At 49.3% G+C, this 21,645-nt stretch overlaps 1 protein-coding gene across 1 annotated transcript; it reads right to left on the minus strand.

The window, feature by feature from the left end:
• Positions 1–9,729: 9,729 nt before the first annotated feature.
• LOC144246720 (transient receptor potential cation channel subfamily M member 8-like) lies at positions 9,730–17,828 on the minus strand. The gene is made up of 4 exons (XM_085584733.1): positions 17,822–17,828; positions 17,313–17,490; positions 14,730–14,920; positions 9,730–13,026 (listed from the first exon to the last, which is right to left on the minus strand). Exons 1-4 carry the CDS (start codon positions 17,826–17,828, stop codon positions 12,923–12,925), a joined length of 480 nt encoding a protein of 159 aa, XP_085440859.1. The 3' UTR covers positions 9,730–12,922.
• Between the last annotated feature and the right edge of the window lie 3,817 nt (positions 17,829–21,645).

Here is a 21,645-nt window from a genome sequence, read left to right on the forward strand (position 1 = left end):
GGGCTCGGCGCAGGAGCTCGGCCGCGCTGCTGCTGTCCTCTGCCAGCTGGAGAGAGCGGCAGCAGAGAAGGGTTGGCGCGGGCTCAGCCCCTGTGCCGGGTGCTCCCCGCGCCAGCCCCGGCCTCCCCTGCCCGCACAGCCCTGAGGCCCGGCCAGCAGCCGCTGGCGCCGGGCTCAGGAGGGGGCAGAGGGCCGGCTGCTGCCCGGGGAGCCGCGGTGCCGCCCCGCAGCCCCGCCGGGCCGCGAATCCATCGGCACCCGGCTGGGCCCGCAGGAGCCTGGAGCAGAGCCCGCGCGGCCTCGGGCTGCAGCAGCGGGCAGGGGCACAGCTGCCAGCCCGCACACCGAGCACCGCGCTCAGGGGCTTCTCCAGGCTGGGGCTGCGGCTTCCCCGCCCTTCTTACCAGGATCTCAATGAACCTCCATAGCTTCTCCTTCTTTACAGATTTTTCAAGATCTCTCCTCTTCAGGAATTTGGCCACACAAAGCAGCGTTTTCCAAGAAGCCTGGAGAAGAGCAGAAACATGGAAATGCCCCGCAGCCAAGGGCCCCCAGGATCAGCGTCTCTGTGCCAGGGCCTGTAGGAGGCTACAGCCCTCCAGGCACCAGGGCAGGAGGCAGCTGAGCCCCCTCCCAGGGGGACAGCAGCAGCCCTTGCGTCCTCACCTTTGCCACCTGCCAGTTCTCATCATGGCAGTGGAAGAAGAGTGGGAGCACACTGTGGCACACTTGTGCCTTCAGGTCCTTTCTTCCCTTTTCCAGTGGAAGATTCAGCAATGTTCTCAAGAGCAATATGGAGAGCAGCTGTACCTGGCTATTGTCCTGTGTGAAGAGATGAAAATAAGACCTCAGCATGGGCTGCAAAGGGCTCAGCTGGGCACAGGCCTGAAAATCCACAGGGCACCAAGTGTCCTGGCATCAGCCAGTGGCTGTGGCTGGGGGTACGGAGCCTTACATGGTCAAAGAGAGGCAGGAGGGACTCAGCCAGCTGCAGGACAGTGGGGCTGGGGATCCACATGTCCTTGTCCATGATTATAAAGTTGAGTACCATGACTGTTATCTTAACAATCTCTCCATCTGCATCCTGCAGGAGCTCCACAAGACGTTCAGTCAGGTTCCACATTTTTTTGGTCTGTGTAGAACACAAGTTTGTGAAAGGCAACTCTGCTGCCGCAGGGCCCAGAAGCCAAAGGCCTGTCCCGAAGCACTCGGGCAGCTGAAGCGGGAGGCAGGAGAGCTGGGAGCGGCTGTCCCAGCGGACGAAGCCCTACGCAGCCCAAGCGACAGCGTTCCCCAGCCCCACGCTGCCTGCATGGCTTCAGCTGCTGCCCCCTTCTCACCCTTGAGGGATCGTCAGTGAGCTTGAGAAGGGCCTTGAGTGCCAGGCAACGCTTCTCCCTGCACTCGCTCCACAGGTGCCTTGAGAAGATTTGCTGGACTCTGTCAGCATTGTGTTCACTCAACTCCAGGTGCTCAAGGACCTGAAAGGCACAGGGCAGTGACAGGGGACCCGGCTGGCAGGAGCCCAGAACCGCACAGGGCGGGGCCCAGGCAGCAGCACAGGGCGTGGGCACCGTCCCAGGCAGCTGCGGCTGCGAGAGGGCAGAGAGCTGGGAGGCAGCAGAGCCAGGCAGCGCTGGCCAACAGGCTCACCTCCACAATGAAGGCCAGGGCAGGCAGATCCCAGCGTGGCTTCTGTGAGCTGAGCAGCCGGAGCAGATAGTGAAAGATGCGGGAACATGAGGATATGGAGATGCAGGACATCTCCCTGTCAGGAGTAAAAGTCGCTTAATTAAGACTATGAGCCAGGGGAACAGACCTCTCCCCAGAACTAACTCACAGTGGTCTGATCATTCCCCAGCACACAGAAAGGAGAAATGGGCCATTAGGAAGGTGACTCTTTGTGGGCACCCTGCTCTCCCAACCTTCTCCAGTCTCCTTGGCTGTCCCTCAGTGACAAGGCCCTCTGGCCCCTGACCAAGGGACTGTGAAGGACACCCCAGACACAGAGCACAAATGCCAAGAGCAATGGGAAAGGGCTCCCACCTGGCCAGCAGACCCACAGCATAATGGTGGGTGTCAGCACAGAGCAGCGTGTCCCAGCCACGCTTGCGTTCCATTGACACCACCACATGCTCATACTGCTTTCGGCACAGCAGGGACTTCAGGGTTCTCACTGCAAACCTGAGTGCAGAGCAAAGCCCGGGTCACACTGGGAGCACTGGCTCCTGCCCTGTCCATGTGGCAGGAACAGAAGGACTGGGATGGAGCACCTGTTGGGGCTGGTAGCAAGGCTGTGTTCTTCCTGGCATCCCTTCCAAAAAGTATCAACCGCCTCTGACATCTCTTTGGTGCTGAAGAACACTTGGAAGAGCAGATGCACAAATAACTGCGGGAAATGCACCATCACTTTACGTGGGACACTGGGCTCCTGGAGGATCTTCCATATCACCACAGTTCCCTGCAAAGGACAAAGCCCCCCAAGACAGCGCTCAGTGCTGAGGTGTCTGTGTGACTGGGACCGAGCGTGGCAGGGAGAGGCCCAGAGAGACACAGGGGGAGCAGCAGGCCTGGTGGCCCTGCAGCTGTCCCTAGGCCAGCTTTCAAGCCAGTGCCTGAGGCAGGGAGATGCAGTGGGGGAAGGAGGATGGAGAGCTGTAGGACAGGCAGCCTTGTGGCCAGCAAAGGCCACTGGCAGAAACTCACAGCCAGGGCAAAGACACCCATTTTGTCCCCATCGGAGGTGCATGTGCTGTGCTCTGGCCAGCTCCCCAGCACATCCAGGAGTATCCGCTGTGCCAGCTCTGCAGTCCTGGGCGTGCACATGATGGTCTTCCACATGGCCATGGCAGCTCTGCAGGGTTAGAGCTCTGTCTCAGGGCATCTCAGACACAGCACCGTGGCCTGGGCATCTCTAGGGGCCCGGGTTGACTGCCGGCTCTGCCTTTGCCCACTGCCCCTCTCCAGCAGCAGCCAGGCAGCCTAGCCCTGTGGGGACAGGCCCCTGTGGGGCAACAAGGGAGCATGACAGCAGGCTCAGGGGTGACACGCCAGGGCTGGGAAAGGGAGCAGCCAGAGGGCCCTGAAACTCTTCTGTTGGTCAGACACCTGGCACAGGCTGTACAGGGCGATGGGTTGGGGTGAGCCCTGAGCCCTCTAGGCAGGTGGGCCCCTTACCTGTCACAGGATGGGGCCACACGCAGGAGTGTCATTACTGTGTCTTTTGGCTGCGCTTCTGTGAGATACAGCAGGGCGTTGTCCAGCCTGTGCTCAGCAGAATCATTGGCCATGAGCCACTGGTGGATGTATCTCACCATGGCAGGGACCTGGAGAAGGCACGGGGAGACTTGGAAAGCTGCCAGAGGGAGCAGTGTTCCCAGTGTCCCCAGAGAAGTGCTTCCCTTCCCACCGCACTGCGATGGCCTCAAAGGCTCACCAGTGGCCTCCTTAGGAGGCCAAGCAATTCCTGGGAGGACCAAACCCTGGCCACAGGCTGCTTACTTGCTTTGGATTGTAAAAACCTTCCTGTACAAGCAAATCCAGCAGGGCAGCACTGGTCTTGGTTTGGAAGATGGGCGAGTATGCTCTGAGCCCAGCGCCCCTGGCAATGTTCTCTTCCTGCCGAATTGTCTTGATGAATTTGCAAACGAGCTGAAGGAGAAGGGCAAAAAGCCATGGATGTTACATGGAGTGCTCCACACACGGTGCTCGGTGCTCGGCTGAGCAGTGACAGCAGGCCCAGCCCAGGTGGGGATGGCTTCAGGTACCTTTGCTGTTCTGTGGAAGCGGCCATGGTTGGGTTTCTGTTCTTGTGTCTGGTCCAGGGCTGCATCTGGCAAAGAGCGAGCGCAGCCAGGGCTGAGGGGCTGCAGGAGGGGCTGGAGAACACAGGCCCGCCCTGCGCTGCCGAGGCAGGGACAGCCCCAGGATGCCACAGGTGGATGGATCACGGCCACTGTGGGGTGTCTGCCAGGGCCCCTCTTCCGTCCTGTCCATGGGCACGTCCCCAAGGGATGGGATGGGATGGGATGGGGTGGGGTGTGATGGAGCCAAGCTGTCTGAAGGCACCAGCCCTGCGGCCTGGCTCTGCCACTTACCCTCCTGTGGTGGATGGAATGGCACCACCTCTTCAGTCTCCTGTGCTGGGGCAGCTGCAGGGCCGCCTTCTTCCTCCTCTACCCAGGTCAGCTTGGGCACTCTCAGGGCTCCCTGCCCCATGTCTCTGACCGGATTTCTGGCTACCCTCAGGAGAGATGCCTTGGAAAAATCTGGGGCACCAAGTCCCACGGTCTGCCCTCAAGGGCACCTGCAGAATTGAAGCCTTGGAAGGCCACAGCTCACCGAGTCCTGTGGTCTGGCCTCAAGGTGAGCTGCAAGAACTATGCCTCAGAAACACTCCGGGTTGGACAGGAATGAGCGCGCTGTGTGGGGGCTCCTCACAGCACCGCTCTGTCCCGTCCTCTCTGGTCGCCTGCTCCGAGCAGAGTGGCGTGCTCTTGCCACTTCCAGCTCCTATGTCAGCACGTGTCACAAAGGGCCCTTGGACACCGGGCTCCGTTCCATGCTGCACCGTGTCACGAAGGGCCCTTGGACACCCAGCTCCATTCCATGCTGCACCGTGTCACAAAGGGCCCTTGGACACCCGGCTCCATTCCATGCTGCACCGTGTCACGAAGGGCCCTTGGACACCCAGCTCCATTCCATGCTGCACCGTGTCACGAAGGGCCCTTGGACACCCAGCTCCATTCCATGCTGCATGTGTCACAAAGGGCCTTGCATACACTGCACCTGCCCTGGGGCCACCCCCTGCCCAGCCAAAGTGGCCCAGGTTGGCAGGAATCCCTGGCCCCAAGTGTCTGAGACAGCCCAACAGGATCTTTAGGAAGGGCTCAGACCATCAGCAAACGCTGCCCTGCTCTGCGGGCTCAGGGCAGCAGAAGCAGCCCCCAGGGCTGCCGACGAAGCCGCGCTGGGAAGGGCACGGGACCTTCCATGGAAGCTGCCACGGTCCATGGTCATCCTAAACCCATGGGTGTGGCACACACAAGGAACTGTGGCACAAGGAACTGTGGGCCAGGGCAGGAATGCTGCTCTGAGCCCTGGGGCCTGGGAACGCTGACACCAGCAGCTGTGGCAGAGTCCCCGCCCAAGCAGACCTGCCAGCCCCCGAGCCCTGGCAGGGCTGGTGCCCGTCTCCTGCCCCAGAGACCTGTGCCCCTGGGGCCTTTTGTGCCATAGGAAACCAAACCCACGTGCACTGGGGACTGTGCTCCTTCCTGCAGGGGCTGTTGGCAGGAACACCTGGAGGAACTGCTGGCAATGCTTGGTGTCTGTCAGATGATGTTGCTCTTCTCTAGAATTAATTTTTTTCATAGAAGGGATTAGCAGCAACACAAAAGCTCCAATAGCTAGTGAGATTCACAAGACAGAGATACAATCACGTCTCATTGGACTTTTCTGCACATTTTTAAAGCATTCTGGATTAAAAAAACAGCTGAGTTGAAAGTTTAATGCAGCAGTTTATGTGTCTAGTTGAAGCCAGCAGCTAATACCTGGTGCATTGGAAAAATGAAGAGGCCAGGAATAACTCTCAGAGGAAAAGAAGGTGTTCTGTGTCTCTGAGTGTGGTGCAAGCATCCTAAAGGAGCAGCCAAGGGAAGTGCTGAAAGCAGACCTGCTGTTCTTGTGCATGTTCCATTGCTGTTTCTGTGGGGTCCAGAGCCACCAGGGCAGCAGTGCCTCCGCAGCCCTGCTCCAGGAGACGTGGCCACCCTCCCCATGGTGGCCGCAGCTCTGCGGGCCCAGAGCTCTCTGTCAGGGGGGCCTCAGTCACAGCACCTGGCCTGGGCAGCCACGAGGGCCCGGGCTGGCAGCCAGCCCTGCCTCTGCCCCCTGCCCCTTATTGGCAGCAGCCAGACAACAGCTGTAGGGAAGGATGGATAAATATAATTATTAATAAATAATACAGCCAGGATGAGAACAGTCCTCTCTGCTAGCCGGACAATGCCCCTGCCTACGGATGGGTCCTGGGGTCAAGTGGACTGTTCCATCTCACCCCCCAAAATGTATGGTTCACCCCGCACCTGTAACCCTCCCCTGAAACATCAAGTGCATGTAACCCCATTGGCCCAAGCCTTGTTCCAGCCCACCTTGAAGCCCCCTGATAAGGGGGCTCTGAGGGGCCAGACGCTGTTTTGGAACTTCCCCTCCTCATGGAACTTCCCTCACCCTCTCAAGCCTCGCCACGTGCTGCGTCTGGCAGCTCAAAGCAGGACCTTTCTCCATCCCTAATAAACCTTATACCCCAAGAGCAGCCTTCAGAGATCTCTCGTCTCCATTCATCTAAACCGTCCTGGAGCCGGCAGCGCTCTCTACAAACAGCGCCTGCAGGGCTCCCCTGCCCACCGTGAAGGTGCTGGCACCAAATCCTGGCGCTGGCCCTGGAGGGGCAGAGGGCCGGCTGCTGCCCGGGGAGCCGCGGTGCCGCCCCGCAGCCCCGCCGGGCCGCGGCTCCATCGGCCCCGGCTGGGCCGCAGGAGCCTGGAGCAGAGCCCGCGCGGCTTCTGGGAAGGGAGCAGCATGTGCAGCACGGGCTGGTGCCCCTGGCTGCAGCACTGCACACGGACTGACTCCAGAATTCAGACCTTACAGAACATGGTTGCACAGTTACATTCACACAACAATAGATCTCTACAGCTTCAGGCAATCACACAGCAGGTTTTTGTTGCCACGTGGCAGGGTGCTAGACATGCTGCAGCCTTCTTCAAAGTGTCACCTTCAGAAGCTGCTCTGAGTAAGGCCACAAGAACAGCCATTTCAAGTCCGCACACACACATAGCCCAGCAGAGGAAAGACAGGAAGGGTCTATTTATGATGTATTCCAGCAAAGGTTTATTGCATCCACCTGGCTGAAGGGATCAGGGACAAAGACCTGGCCATGTGCTCTGCACAAGGTTAAGCAGGGGTCAGTGGCCAATGGTCTGAGGGCACAGGGGCAGCACAAAGGGCAGAGCAAAGGGCATTGGCCTACAGGGAAGATGGGGCAGGCCACCAGGGATACCACAACCAATGAGGAAACAGGGAAAGGAAAAAATGCAAGAATTTGGGACACGGGGAAAGGAACTGGGGTGGATCCTGGTGTTGCAAGGCTCCATGGCAGAAGTCTTCTCTTTAAGCCTAGGTGGAGAGTCTATTGTATATTCTTCCAAGGCAAGGCCCTTGGGATTTCCCGGAAGGGTTTAAAGCATTCCACAGGTTTTATATAGGAAGGGAGTGAACAAAAAGCACAATTTTCACATCCAAGGCAGACAAATGATATGGGAAAAATAATTTCCAGAAAGGAACCTTATCTCAAGAATTTATGATGCAGCTAACTGCCATGTGAATCAGTGAAAGCCCAGCTCCTTTACTTTTCAGCAGAAAATATTTCCACATGAAAACAAATACCACTGCTATTGTTAGTGCTGGAGCCCCCAGGATGATGTCATGCACAGCATACAGTACAGTTGGGTGATAAAATGCAGGGAGAGAAGAGCAGCAACCTCTCTGAATGTATCATAAGGACATAAAGCCTGCAGAGAGTATCCAAAGAGGGGAATGAAGATGATGAGGGGCCAGGAGGGGAAGCTGTATGAGGAACAGCTGAGGTCAATTGGCTTGTTCAGCTTGGAGAGAGGAGGAGGTCTCAGCATGACTGGCAGCTCTCTCCCAAAGGACAGCTCCAATCTCTGCTCTCTGTGACAGGGACAGCACCTGAGGGAGTGGCTGGAGCTGTGTCAGGGCAGGGTCAGGTGGAATTTTAGGAAAAGGTTTTCCCAGATGGTGCTGGCACACTGACCAGACGCCCTCAGGGAATGGGCACAGCCCCAGGCTGACAGAGCCCAAGGAACATTTGAACAATGCTCTCAGGGATGCATAGGATAGGACTGTTGGGATGTCTGTGCAGGACCAGGGGTTGGACTCCATGATCCTTGCAGGTCCTTTCCTCTGGTGAGTCTATGATTCCATGATTCCTAGGCACTGGGAAGGAAGCTTGATACAATGCTTTGCCATGTAAATAAATGCTATTTGTAGTGCTTTCAGTTGGCTATGCTCTCAGATATACAAAAAAAAAAAAAAAAAAAAATAGTGACAGAATTCAGCTGCTATTTTAGACAGAAAGAGCCACCTCACCATATCAAGCACTGCTCTGTTTAAAGGTTCCAACAATCTCTTCTCCATTTCCAGCTGCAAACATCAGCAAACACACATTGGAAAAGTCAAATGAATTCCAACATTCCCAGAATACAAATTTTCATGATTGAAACCAAGGAAGGATTGCCCACAAAGCCTTAGAAACAGTTCCTAGATAAATTAATGTCTCTCCCATGCAGGGCTGTAATAGCTGAACTTCTGCACTGCTGAAAGGTTCCGGGTAGAGGAGGAACAAGTCCACAATGTTCCTTTACAGTCTGAAAAAGGGATGCAGGGTTGGACCAAAGGCTTTCCTTGGGGGGATGATGCTGAAATCCACTACATTCTGGCACACCAGCATTCCAGACCCCAGCAGGTCTGACAGCCCGTGCAAGGAACAAGCAAGATCCAGCTACTACAGGGCAGAACAGGAAGGGAGATTGATTCATTCAGACATGCAATTAGTGCTTGAAGGAAACCCATGCACAGGTCCCTCCAAGTGAAATGGAAAAGCAAAGGGATTTTGGCAACAGCAGCAGAACTCTTGGAAATAGGAGTGATTTGCAACAGCAGCTTAACAAGGACTAATTGCTGCCACTGGACCTTAGGGCAGATGAGAAGATTTTGGGTAACACAGGAATCATGTCAGGAGATAAGCAGCCATCTCCAGTTTCACCACAACCTTGCAACAAGCAGAAAGGGCTGTTTGATCAACAAAAATAAAAATTGCAAGAAAATCCTGCTGACTCCTGCTGAGACATTGATACTCTGGTGCCTCCATTACCATCTGCTTGGGGGTTGCTGCCAGCTCTGAGCAATTATTCTTCATGAATTGGTACCTGTGTGAGCAACAGAAAGAATTGGTGAGTAGAACTCCCAGCCCACCTCAAGGCTTTGCTTTCATCCTCTCGACATCAGCTTGGGTGACTGGATGCCTTGTCCAGGGGAGGGTGTCCCTGCCCATGGCAGAGGGTGGAACTGGATGAGCTTTAAGGTCCCTTCCAACCCAAACCGCTCTGGGATTCTAGGATTCTTCTGAAGGCACTGCCATCCATCATGAGAGGTCCCTTTCCACAAGCTCCACCATAAACTACTGTCCCTTGTCCCAGGCTGCCCCCCTGTATCTAATTACAACCTGTTTTCCAGCCACATTGCAGCTCCCTTTGATCAGCGCTGGCACTGTTTGAGCAGCACTGGACTAAATGGCCTCCAGAGTTCCACTATTTTACAGCCTATTTTTTAGGCAACTTGGAGTCCAGCACATCCCAGAAGCACCCAGGAACTGGTGATCCTTGTAGATTTTATTAGGTGGTTGCAAGTCATTCATGACGAAAAGGCACTCAGTTCAAGTGAATATCCAGTTCTCCCAGGAAAAGAGTGAGCGGACTGGGGAATGTTTGGCACAGGTTTAAGGTCTCTTGGACGAAACCACTCTGTGGAAGAAAGAGCAAGGCCATAATGTCCGGGCTGATCAAGTTGTTCCAGATTATCCCATTCAACAGTTACACTTCTTAACCTGTTGTCTCTAAAGGTGACAGTGTTCTCTGCATGAATATTCTGTCTGCTTTTCACATCCCACTGTGGGACCCAAAACAATTCTTTCTTGAAACTGGAGGCAAAAGGACACAAGGCTGATGACCAGACACTCAAACTGGACCTGAGGCTTTGGGTCAGCTCCTCACACTGCAGCTTATTGTACAGGACACAGGAAGGCTACAGCAATCCAGCCTAATGCCCCACTTTGATAGTGGAAAAATAAACCTTACTCCTGCCCTCACTTCTGTCTTTTCTATTTGGATTGCCTGCTCTTCAGAGTTAAAAGATACCAAGGGTAAAGGATCCAGCACAGCAGATCCTCATTTTCTAGAGGCCTTCCAACACAAAGACAACTAAAATAACCTTGGGTTAGTCACAGTTATTCAGAGGCACGTGGGCAAAACAAGGTATCTTAAACAGTGCCAAAAATTGATAGAAACCCCAGATGGAAAACTGTATTTTTCATAAAGAAAAACACAAATGAGGAAGAGAAGTTGGGTCTCGTTTCTTCCCCAGTATCAGACAATATGAATACAACCATCAACAATTAATACTAGCTCTTCTTTCAAAGACACACCAATTTAACACCACAAATGCTGGTAACTTTTTCAAGGCAGACAATGGATTTAAAGAGGGCTTACCCTGCTCCAGTAGCTGCTCTTGAATTTCAGCTCCACTTATTTAATTTTACTGGAAATCTCTTTCAGAAGGCCTTTCAAATCAGAGAGCTTAAAAAAAAAAAAAAAAAAGAGGTTATTTTTGTAAAGTCCATCTAGCTGAAGGAATGCAATGCTAATGAGCAATGAAAGTAACAAGTAATTGCCTCTGCAAGTATTACACCAAATGCAAGAGTGCTCGAGAGGACAGTACCAAGTACAATGTTCATCAGGGCAATTAATGCAGCAAGCCCTGATGCCTCTATTTCAGCGAGTTAACCAGCAGTTACAAGAAGAGAGAAGCAAGAGATAGGTATTTATTTTCAGGAGAGAATTAAGGTTAGCAGATCTCCTTTCAGTTTCAAGAGCAGCATCACTAACCACAGACTCACTCACCACTTCCCTTTCAGTCTGGAAGCAAGCTATTATTTTGCAATCTAAATGATTTGACAGTAACCAAAAAAAGTACTCTGAAGTATATGTGGGTCTTTTCACCTGAGCTTCCCAAAAAGTCTGTGCTTCATACCAAAGCCACTCCCCACTTCAGAGGCCAAACAGATAATTCAGTCAAGCCTCAGAAAATAACCATTGTGAACACACATACCCATTTCAACATCACAGTCATAAAAAATTATTTGTATGGCAATTCTCATAATGTGCTCTCTGGTATATGGGTAGCCTTATATTGCTTAATTACACCATGCCAACACCACCAGAAGCTAAACTTGACAGACACCTTTGGGATGGGGACATGTCAAGTGTGTGACACCCCTTCTTCCCACTGGCGTTTCATGGACCTGTTAGACAGCGGAATGTTGCAGTTTAAGATGGAAATTACTTCTGCTTTAGTCCATCCCACAAGGAATATTGAGAAACACTCCTCCAGTGCTAAGCAAGTGTCTTTGTTTCATTTTCCTGCACATTAGAAAGCTCTTGTGGCTTGGAAGGGACCTCACAGCTCATTTTTGGCTGCTCCAACCCCATCCAGCCTGGCTTTGGATACTTCCAGGGATCCAGGGGCAGCCACAGCTTCTCTGGGTACCCTGTTCCAGGGTGGGCCCACCCTCACAGCCAAGAATTTCTTCCCATTATCCCATCTAATCCTCCTCTCAGTTCAAAACCATTCCCTTCTGTCCTAATCACTACACGCCCTACACACTCCTATCTATGGAATCAAAAGAGCACGGTAAAAAAGCCCAATTAAAATGGGGTCCTGGTGACAGTGACAAAGACTGCACACAACTCTGGGAGGCTCATTTTCCTTGCCATGGCACACCCCCTGCTTTACCAGAGAGAATCACATTTCCCGGAGCGATCTGGGACAGAAGTACCTTTGCATCCAGTTGTCTGAATCGATGCACCATCCTAGAAGCAGAAGGAGAACATGGAGCAATGGGATCAGTCTGGATACCAAGGAAAACTTGGCTAATTACCACACCCCAACTCCCCCCAGTGCTCCATCCTCCCAGGGAGGCAGGGCTGCACGTGACTGGCATCATTTTTAGTACAAGTACATTAACTAACATGCAAATTACTATTAGTAGGATGCTATTACATTTTCCTTCTCAAGACATTTTTGCTTCCAGTACCAAGGAAATGTTTTTGGTATTTGTTTGGCTTCTTACGCAATGCTGTTTGTCTCTGGGTAGTCTTAACCTAAACACTTATTTGTGGATGGCAATGTTCATGCCCACAGATATGGAAGGGTCTGGTTTTTCTTGTCCATTCCTATCAGCTCTCTCTGATTAAGAGAAATATTCAAGCTGCCAGAAGTTAGCAAAGTTAAGCAATCATACAGAGCAGGTTTTGTTCTTGAGCAGTGTTCCGTTTTCTTGTTTTCTTTCAGTTTTTGTTGTTTTTTTTTTCCTCTTATACTGTTACTCTGAAAACAGTGAGACAGATCCCAAAGATAATGTTTCCACGAGCTGGCAGTCAAAGAAATATCCAAGCGTAAGTCTCCAAAGTTTCAAATACCATGATTCTAAAGACCATCTTCCCCTCCTCAGAGGTCTCCACAACTCATGCTACTAATTACACATCTCCATTTGGATTACTGCTGTGGGAATGTCTGAGATTCCAGGTCCAACAGTAAACATTCTCTGCTAAATGTAAAATCATAGAATTATTTGAGTTGGAAAAGATCAAGTCCAACCAATTCCACCACTAACTCAGGTCCCCAAGTGCCATATCCACACAGCTTTTAAATCCCCACGCCGAGATGGGGGTGCCACCACTGCCTTGGGCAGTCTGTTCCAGGGCTGGACAACCCTTTCCATAAAGAACTTTTTCCTAATATCCAGCCTAAACTAATGCTACAGCAAGAGTCAGCTGTGGCACTGCTTCCCATGATAAGATCTCAAAACACCATGGGAAGACTTTTTTTTGTCTTCTCTTCAGCAGACAAAAAAGCACCATTTCACTTCAGAAATAAAAAGCACATTTATGCTGAGTTTATTTACTTACTCATTAGTTTGTAAACACCTAGAGCTGCTGAAAATATGCCTTCACTAGAAATGTTCAAGAGAAAAGTAAGAGAATGAAGACAAAGATAGGCAGGCTTACTCTTCTGATGAATCATTTGCTTTTGTATTGATTTTGACAAGGTAATTTTCCTTCATGACAGCTTCCCATGCCAGGATTTCATTGTCCTCATTTCTTGAGCCTGGGAAATGTATTTGAAAGAAGAATACTTAATTTGTGTTCGAAAGCCAAGGTGCAAAGCGGCTGGGTCAGTGTGTGCATTCAGAGGTTAATGATTCCCTTCTCCACATCCTGAGCACTCACAGCCCCACTGCCCACCTGTGACTCAGCTCTCACAGATGTGACACTAACGCCTTTCACTGAATGCTCCTGGCAACCAGAGTCACTTAAAAACACAAAATACGAGCAAACATAAAACCCAAAACCCACCAAATAAGCAAACACAAAACCAACCCACAACCTTACAAGCTCCAGAAGTCTTTCTGTACTTTTTTTGAGTCTTGGTTAACACAGGTGCCTCTGCTTCAACAGGTACAGGATATTCTAGCAAGATCCCATCTGGGTTTGAGCTTTCCATTTGTTTCTACATTACCCCATATTGGATCATTAGGAGTAACACTTCTAAGGACCATGATATATGATTTTTGATTGAACTGAAACACTCCAGAATGATGAAGAATTGTCTTCTCTAAGAAGCATTTTATGATGGTGCTGTAAATTCTGGAGTTGATACAGAGGAGCCCACTTTGAGGCATCAAAGACATCCAGGGTAATACTTCAGCATTTTGTCATGTTCCAAAAGGACACAATAAACCACAGGGGTTTAAATAAAAAAATAAAATAAACTGAGACAGAAGAAGCCCCAGGCTGGTGAATGGATGAAGTCCCTTTCTTCCACCCAGTGCTCCTCTGACCTCACAAACCCCTCAGCTGTTCCCCCACAATCCAACAAGCATCTAAGCACTCAAATCCCAACCATTTCCATAAGAGTTAAAGGGGAAGGCAGGATTTCACCACAGTCAATACATCAGTGTGCTTCCTCTGCAGTTCTCAGTTCCTATCATCAGCAAAACCACAACCATTTTCTGGCTCTAATTAACTCTCCCATTCTTTCAGAGCTGCAACATCAACTGTGCATCATTTGAGCAGGAATTTCTGCCACCCAACAGCTTCCCCAGCAAGAAATCCACACAGCAATTTAGACAGCCAAAATGATTTAGTGCTAAACAATTTTATATGCCAAAGAAGGCCCTTCCTCCTAAACTGGTAACAAATCCAGCTTCTGCTGCAGGGCACCAGGCAGGTTATTGATGAATGGGAAAAAGCCTGTCAATTAATTCAATTTATTCTCTCTCAGCTGAGAAAACATCATATTTGCTGGAGAGGCAGAGGGGAAGGCTTGTTAAAACAATTCCTATCTGTGTCCCCCAACAGAAAAAGGAGAAATAGCTTGAGAAATGACTTGTCACATTTTTGAGGTGGTTTGGCTACATGGAAACTGTTTGTTCTCTTTCAGTCACTCCCTAGCAAGAAGAATGAATTACAAAAAAGCCAAACCCACAACCTTGCAAAGCTGAGAAACAACATAAGCAGCCCTAAAGAGTTAGGATTAATCTGAAGTCTTAATGAGTTACACACACAAGGCAATTCTACATGGAAATGGCTTAGATAAGAGAGCACTGGATAAATATCACTTGAAAACTTGAATCTTACTGAAGAGATTTCCAGCAGCACAGTGGATTTGCATGACAGAGGTCTACATGGCCCTTGGAAATCTCCCAGCACAGCACAAAATGCCTGGAATAAGCACAGGATGCCACGTAGGAACTGCAATGCACCTGCTGCAGAGATGACTTTTGGGCAACAAGGAAAAATCCAACTCACAACAAATGGATGGCTCTTTGCTTTCTTTGTTACAGCAGCACTTGAAGCATTTCCTCAGCACCATGAATATGTAGGCAAAGATGACAAAGGGGAAGGGGATGGTCAGGCGACTGCAGTATTCCTGCACCAGGAAAAAGCGTTGGAACTTCCACACCTGGTCATTGTTCTCTTGCACTGATCCAACAGTGTAACTGATGGGAAAGAGAGAACACAACCAGGATGAGTTGGTCACCAAAGAGCTGCATCAGAGCCAACAACAGAGCATTCCTCTACTGTACCAGGGCATGGTTTTATAGTCACAGAATCCCAGAGTAGTTTGGCTTGGGAAGGACCTTAAAGCTCACCCCATTCCATCCCCTGCCATGGGCAGGGACACCTTCTATCATCCCAGGTTGTTCCAAGCCCCATCTAACCTGGCCTTGGACACTGCCAGGGATCCAGGGGCAGCCACAGCTGCTCTGGGCACCCTGTGCCAGGGCCTGCCCACCCTCACAGGGGACAATTCCTTCCCAGTATCCCATCCATCCATGCCCTCTGGCAGTGGAAGCCATTCCCTGTGTCCTGTCCCTCCATGCCTTATCCCCAGTTCCTCTCCAGCTCTCCTGGAGCTGCTTTAGTCCCTGCAAGGGGCTCTGAGCTCTCCCTGGAGCCTTTTTCTCCCCAGGTGAGCACCCTCAGCTCTCCTAGCCAGGCTCCATTCCCTTTGAGAATCTCCTCTGGACTCATTCCGGCAGCTCCATGTCCTTCTGATGTTAGGGGCCCTAGTCATTCTGAAGGTAGTCATTTTTATTAACCAGGAGGTTATTTAGTTTGTTCTCCTCCTTAGAGAGTAATTCACAAATGGGTGGAATTAAAACAGTAGGAAAAAAAAAACCTTGAAGTTACAAATAAACAGGAAAATATATGAATAGGAAGAAAATACTCCATGTATTTTTACTACCTCAGCTCTAACCAGTCTTCTTCTAGCCTAGACACATGAGAACAGGATGCTTCTTCACAAGATATTGTGTCTTATTAACTGAGCAGATAACTGCTTTCTTAGGAAAAAGCCCAAACCTAAAATGAGAACACTTACAAGAAATTTAAAAGCTCCTGAGATTTATAGTAGACGTATTAAGGACACTGCAGGCACAGATCAAACCCACAGCACAAGGCACTGTATGGACCCTGCAAAGCAACAACCACAGGTGCAAGCAGCTCCCAGGCTGCCTGACCTTTCAGTGTGACATTAAGTGGCAGATGGATGCTCCCAAAATGCCTCTGCTCAGAGCCTAATGCACCTTTATGTGAGATAAATGCAAACCTTCACCTGGTGGAGATTCTCTTTTTGTGTAAAAGATAGATGCAACTGGTGAAAACTAGAGGGTTTTTTACTGGCATAACAGCATAAACCAGAGCATTTACCATCAGGTACTGTTAAAGTAAGTGTTCTAGCAAATATTAAAGGTTTTAGGGTAGAGCTGGCTTACTGCTGTATACTTTCCTTCATTGTTGAAAGGTACTTGCACCCTTCCTAGGGAGTATGAGCATGCTTGTCTCTCCCCAGGCACAGATATGCTTTACCTATCTTGGATGCCTTGCCAAAAATAGTATTTCTGATTTTCTTTAGATTCTAGGTCAGCCTGGGGAAGAGGGGTCAGAGCAGAACCTAAATCTGAGGCATTCTCAACTTACCACTCTCTAGCATCTCATCTCAGGCCAGGAAACACTGGCAGCGTCATTCAGCTGAGAGATGCTCTTGAGCAGCACCAGGAGTCCTGTCAATACTCCTGTTGCCAAAGCAACTTCCTGCCAAGGTACCATCAAATCACAAAAATAAACTTGTGGTCCTCAAGAAGGCTGGTCAGAGGTTTTGAGTACTCTTGTCATGAGTGTAAAGCAGAAAAGGACAAGGGCTGGGAATGGGAACAGAGGCACAACACCAATCCAGCTGCATTCCCAAGTGAGACATGAAGGCAACACACCCCCAAAATCTGATATGAGGAACTTCCCATGATTAAATCAACTCTGTGCCACGGCTTGCAGAGGATACAACAAAGATTTCTGGGAGAAGCTGAGGAAGACATTCCTTGACCTTGCTGGTCTAGGGGTGATGGCACTTCTCAAGACAAAGTCCTTTTGCATGTCCCAGGGGGATGTGGCCCATTGCCTGTAGTCTAAGTCAGAACAATAAATGGCAGGTCCATCAAATCAGTACCAGACTTATCCTCACCACACAGCAGCTCAGGTTAATAAAACCACAGTGTCCTGAAGAGTGATGATAACTCATTTACTCACTCTGCTGCTCAAGCAAGTTCACTTGTGCAGCAACTCACATTTCGGTAAGGCTCTGACCCAGCATCACCCCCTGTGATGGGTTTGCTGGGGTTTGCACCACACCCACAGTGCAGAGGATGCTTAGAGATGGAGGCAAAGGACAGGCAGCAATCCCTCCCCAGGACACTGCACCAGTTTCCCCCAGGCTGCTGTGACAGATGCAGAGGCGAGGCTTGGCTTCCTGCTGTTTTCCAGCACTCCAGTCTCTTCCCCAGAGCTATGTCAGTGCAGGGATGACCAGGAAGCCACGGCTCCTTCATTACGTACCCGAACATGGCCACGAGCAGGTTGACCAGGAGGATGTTGGTGGAGAGCATGTAAATGCACACAAGGGGAATGGTGATCCACTCTGGGAAGCGGGGCTGGTTGTTGGCATCCAGCTCCACGCACAAGGGCTTGGACTCATTCCCAGAAAAAGTGCAGTGGTCGAAGTTGTAGGTGGTACCTCAGAGAGGGGAGAGCAAACAGTGAGCTCCTCGTTCTGCTGGTCCTGCTGATACAGGGACCTGACCTGTTCAGAACTACTTAAGGGTTAAATGACTAGAAAAGAATTAAGTGAAGAAAACATTATATGCCATGTATATGCACCAGTATCCTGTTATTCTAGACATTAGCAAACAGATGTAGAAACTTTGTCCTTGGCTATGTACTTTACTCTGATAAGCTTCCTGATTATATGTAAAGAATGCATACTCAGCAGATGGACTGTGGTCAGTTGAATAGGCCATATATCATAAAAGGAGGAAAAGATGGGGCCCAGAGCACAGAAAAACTACCACGCATGCTCGAGATAAAAGTTCAACTAGCGGACAGAGTGATGAAGACTATGGACGACCACCAGAGGACCCCTGACGACCACCGAAGACCACCCAAAGATGCAACTACGCTTGCGCATCCTTTTCTCGGAATAATCATGAATATATAAATGATTTTCAGGAATTGTAATGAATATGCATGTTTTAGTAAGATAAAGCACAGCTTTCTCAGCTGCACGGTGCACATGTTAGGAGGAGAGATCCCCCATGTGCCCAGCGCTGCAATAAAGAATATCTGCTGCCCGGATTGCTTCCGTCTTTGATTCAATTTGGCGAGCCAGGCAGGAGGACTCTCTGCTCGGCCGCGGGACCCGCTGGGAACAGGACTCCCTAGGGTACCCCCGGGATCTTCCCGGAGGGGCTCCTCGCCTCATTCGGATCACCGCGGGAGCAGACAAGAACTCCGTTCGCCCCGGCGGCACAGGTATTCTTTATTATTATTTGTTTGGGACCGGTCATTTGAATAAGCTCCCCACAGAGTGGGGTAGCGTTTGTTATACGATTGTATTTGGTTTTGGATAAGCTCCCCGCAGAGGTAGCGTTTGTTATACAATCGTATTTGGTTTTGAATAAGCTCCCCGCAGAGTTTGTGTTTGTTATACGATCGTATTTGGTTTTGGTCTACTACTTTGGTATATTAAGATATACACTTCTGAGTTAATGGTTTGGGAACTGTTTAACACGTACTGGGTTTGGTTGCTTATTTTTGGAATTATTCTGATTGTTGTTGGAATTTTGTGTTGCTGTAAAAAGTGTCCTGTTTGGTGTATAGTATAATGGGTGGACGACAGAGCGGGGGAATCGTGAAGAAGAGCCCTTTGGGTTGTATTTTAATGCATTGGAAGGAAATAGGTGGGACTCCTGGAGGGACGGTAAATAAGAAAACATTAATTAAATATTGTAACCAGTGGTAGCCTTTGTATAAGTTGGAAGATGGTGAGAAGTGGCCGTTCAATGGAACTTTGCAGTATAATACTTTGTTGCAGTTAATGTTGTTTTTAAGGCGAGAAGGAAAGTGAGATGAAGTGGGATATGCGGATATGTTTTTCACTTTGCGGAATCACCCTGAATGGCAGAAGGAATGTGGGATAAACGTAGCACCCCAAGATCCTTTGGTGTTAGCTATGGAAAAGGAACAGAGAAAGAATGGGACTAGGTTAAAACAGTGTTGTTCGGCTTGCAGTATAGGGCAAAGGTGTGTAAAACTTAAAGAAACAGAGGAAAAAATGGAAGATTATATTTCCCCACCCCAACGCCCTTCTCCCCCGGAAACCCCTCCCCCCCCTAGATCCCGACCTTCTACCTCATCAGATGAATCAGATAAAAGTAATCGCATAGAAGAATCTGGTGAGGCTGTCCCTGGAAAAATGAGCTTTTCTCCCATCACAGCTCGAACTCGGAGTAAAATGGGGCCGATAATTCAAGCCCCGTTGAGGCAAGCGATGGGAGCAACAGGACCCACCAGAATTAAGATTCCCTTTTCTATGAATGACTTGGATGTTTGGCGAGAAGTAGTGAAGGGATACCGAGATGATCCGGAAGGGGTGGCAAAACGATTTGAATTAATAGTTAAAAATCAGGATCCAGATTGGAAAGATATAGATTTGATGTTGGATGCCTTAACTGAAACAGAAAAACAATTAATAATTAAAAGTGCTCGTACACAAGTACAAATTCAAATCACGGCAGGAACCCTTCAGGGTACGGTCGAAACCCACGTCCCTAGAGATGACCCTAATTGGGACCCAAATGATGACCAAGATTACAGGCTACTTAAAAGATACCAAGAATGAATTAAGATTGGTATCGGGACGGCCGTACCGAAGGCAGTAAATTAGTCAAATTTATATGAAATCAAGCAAAACTCGGCAGAAACTCCTACGGAGTTTCTTGACAAATTACGGACTGCTATGAGAAAATATACCACCCTAGATCCCGCTTCTGATACAGGCAGACAACAGCTAGTTTCCTTATTTTTGGAGCAGTCATCAGAAGACATAAGGCGAAAACTCCAAAAGCTGAAAGAACCTGATATTAGGGAGTTAGAAAAGCTGCTAGAAGAAGCCTGGAGAATATATAGAAACCGAGAGGAGCAGGGCAAGTATAAGATGAGACAGGTAATTGCGGAAGCCACGGTGGCCGCATTGGAAAAGCAGAAAAGTAGAACTCAAAATAATAGAGAAAGGAGGCAGCGCCCAACCTTACAGTCAAATCAGTGTGCATACTATAAGGAGATAGAGCACTGGAAGGGGGAATGTCCTAAGTTGGCAAGAAAGCCCCCTTTGTTAGCCCAGATGGGCTCAGACCAGTGAAGAGGACCGGGGGAAACCACCCTAGCGGATCCCCTGGTTAAAATTGAGCTAAGGAAAAAGAAGAAAAAAATAGATTTCCTTGTTGATACCGGGGCTTCGTATTCGGTATTGAACCAACAATTAATGCCGAAAGACAAAGATTTTATCACTGTAATTGGAGCTACAGGACAAAGGGAAAAAGCTTATTTCCTTAAACCACTTAATTATCGGCTTGGAAAACAAATTGGAATTCATAGGTTTCTATATTTACCAAATTCCCCAAAGCCCTTGCTAGGGCGAGATTTGCTAGAACAACTTGAGGCGAAAATTGTTTTTCAGAAAGGGAAAATTGAATTTCAAATTCAAGAAGAACAATTGGTAGAAGTTTTGAGTCTAGCCTTAATACAAACTCAAAGCCATTCTGAAATACCTAGAGAGGTTCTGGACCCGGTATATCCAGGGGTTTGGGCCAGTGAAGTTCCGGGGAAAGCCAAAAATGCAAGCCCTGTCGTAATCAAGTTGAAACCAGGAGTAAAGCCGGTAAGAATTAAACAATATCCCTTAAGGTTAGAAGACAGGGAAGGAATCAAAAATATTATTAATCGATTTCTGCAATACAATTTGCTAACGGAATGCGAATCAGAATACAACACTCCGATTTTACCCGTTAAAAAGGCAGATGGAAAAAGTTATAGATTAGTACAAGACCTAAGGGCAATTAATAAAGTAGTTAAAGACATCCACCCGGTTGTAGCCAACCCATATACACTATTAACTAAATTCAGAGATACCTTACATTGGTTTACTGTACTGGATCTCAAAGATGCCTTCTTCTGTTTGCCGCTGGCCTCAGAAAGTCAGAAGCTATTTGCTTTTGAATGGGAAAATCCGGATTCAGGAAGAAAAACACAATTAACTTGGACAGTATTACCACAAGGATTTAAGAACAGCCCCACGATTTTTGGAAACCAGTTAGCTAAAGATTTGGAAAATTGGACTCCCCCAGATGGTAAAGGAGTCCTCGTGCAATATGTTGATGATCTTTTAGTAGCCACTGAGAACAGGGAAGAGTGTCTCTCATGGACTATAGAACTTCTCAATTTCCTAGGAATGAATGGATACAGAGTATCCCAACAAAAGGCTCAAATAGTGCAACAGCGAGTAACTTATTTAGGATTAGAAATTTCCAGAGGACAAAGAGAATTGGGAACTGAGCGAAAAGAGGCAATTTGTCGCACCCCGGAGCCCCAAACAGCCAAGGAATTGCGGACGTTCTTGGGAATGGCAGGTTGGTGCCGCTTATGGATATACAACTATGGTGTAATAGTTAAACCTCTATATGAACTGCTAAAGAAAACCCGACTTAAAATAGAATGGACGGCGGAGGCTCGAGCCGCCTTCAAGAAACTTAAAAAGGAACTGATGAGGGCTCCGGCCCTTGGCTTACCAGATGTCTCTAAACCCTTTTTATTATTCTCACATGAAAGACAGGGG

The sequence above is a fragment of the Lonchura striata genome, chromosome 7 (genome assembly GCF_050655825.1).
Source record: "Lonchura striata isolate lonStrDom1 chromosome 7, ASM5065582v1, whole genome shotgun sequence".
NCBI lineage: Eukaryota > Metazoa > Chordata > Aves > Passeriformes > Estrildidae > Lonchura > Lonchura striata.

What these genes read in the sequence shown, in the direction of transcription:
- LOC144246720 (XM_085584733.1), bottom strand. An exon ending in CTGCTCGTGGCCATGTTCGG is followed by an intron (nt 14,921 to 17,312) that starts GTACGTAATGAA and finishes CTTTCCCATCAG; the next exon opens with TTACACTGTTGGATCAGTGC. An exon ending in CAAAGAGCCATCCATTTGTT is followed by an intron (nt 13,027 to 14,729) that starts GTGAGTTGGATT and finishes TACATTTCCCAG; the next exon opens with GCTCAAGAAATGAGGACAAT.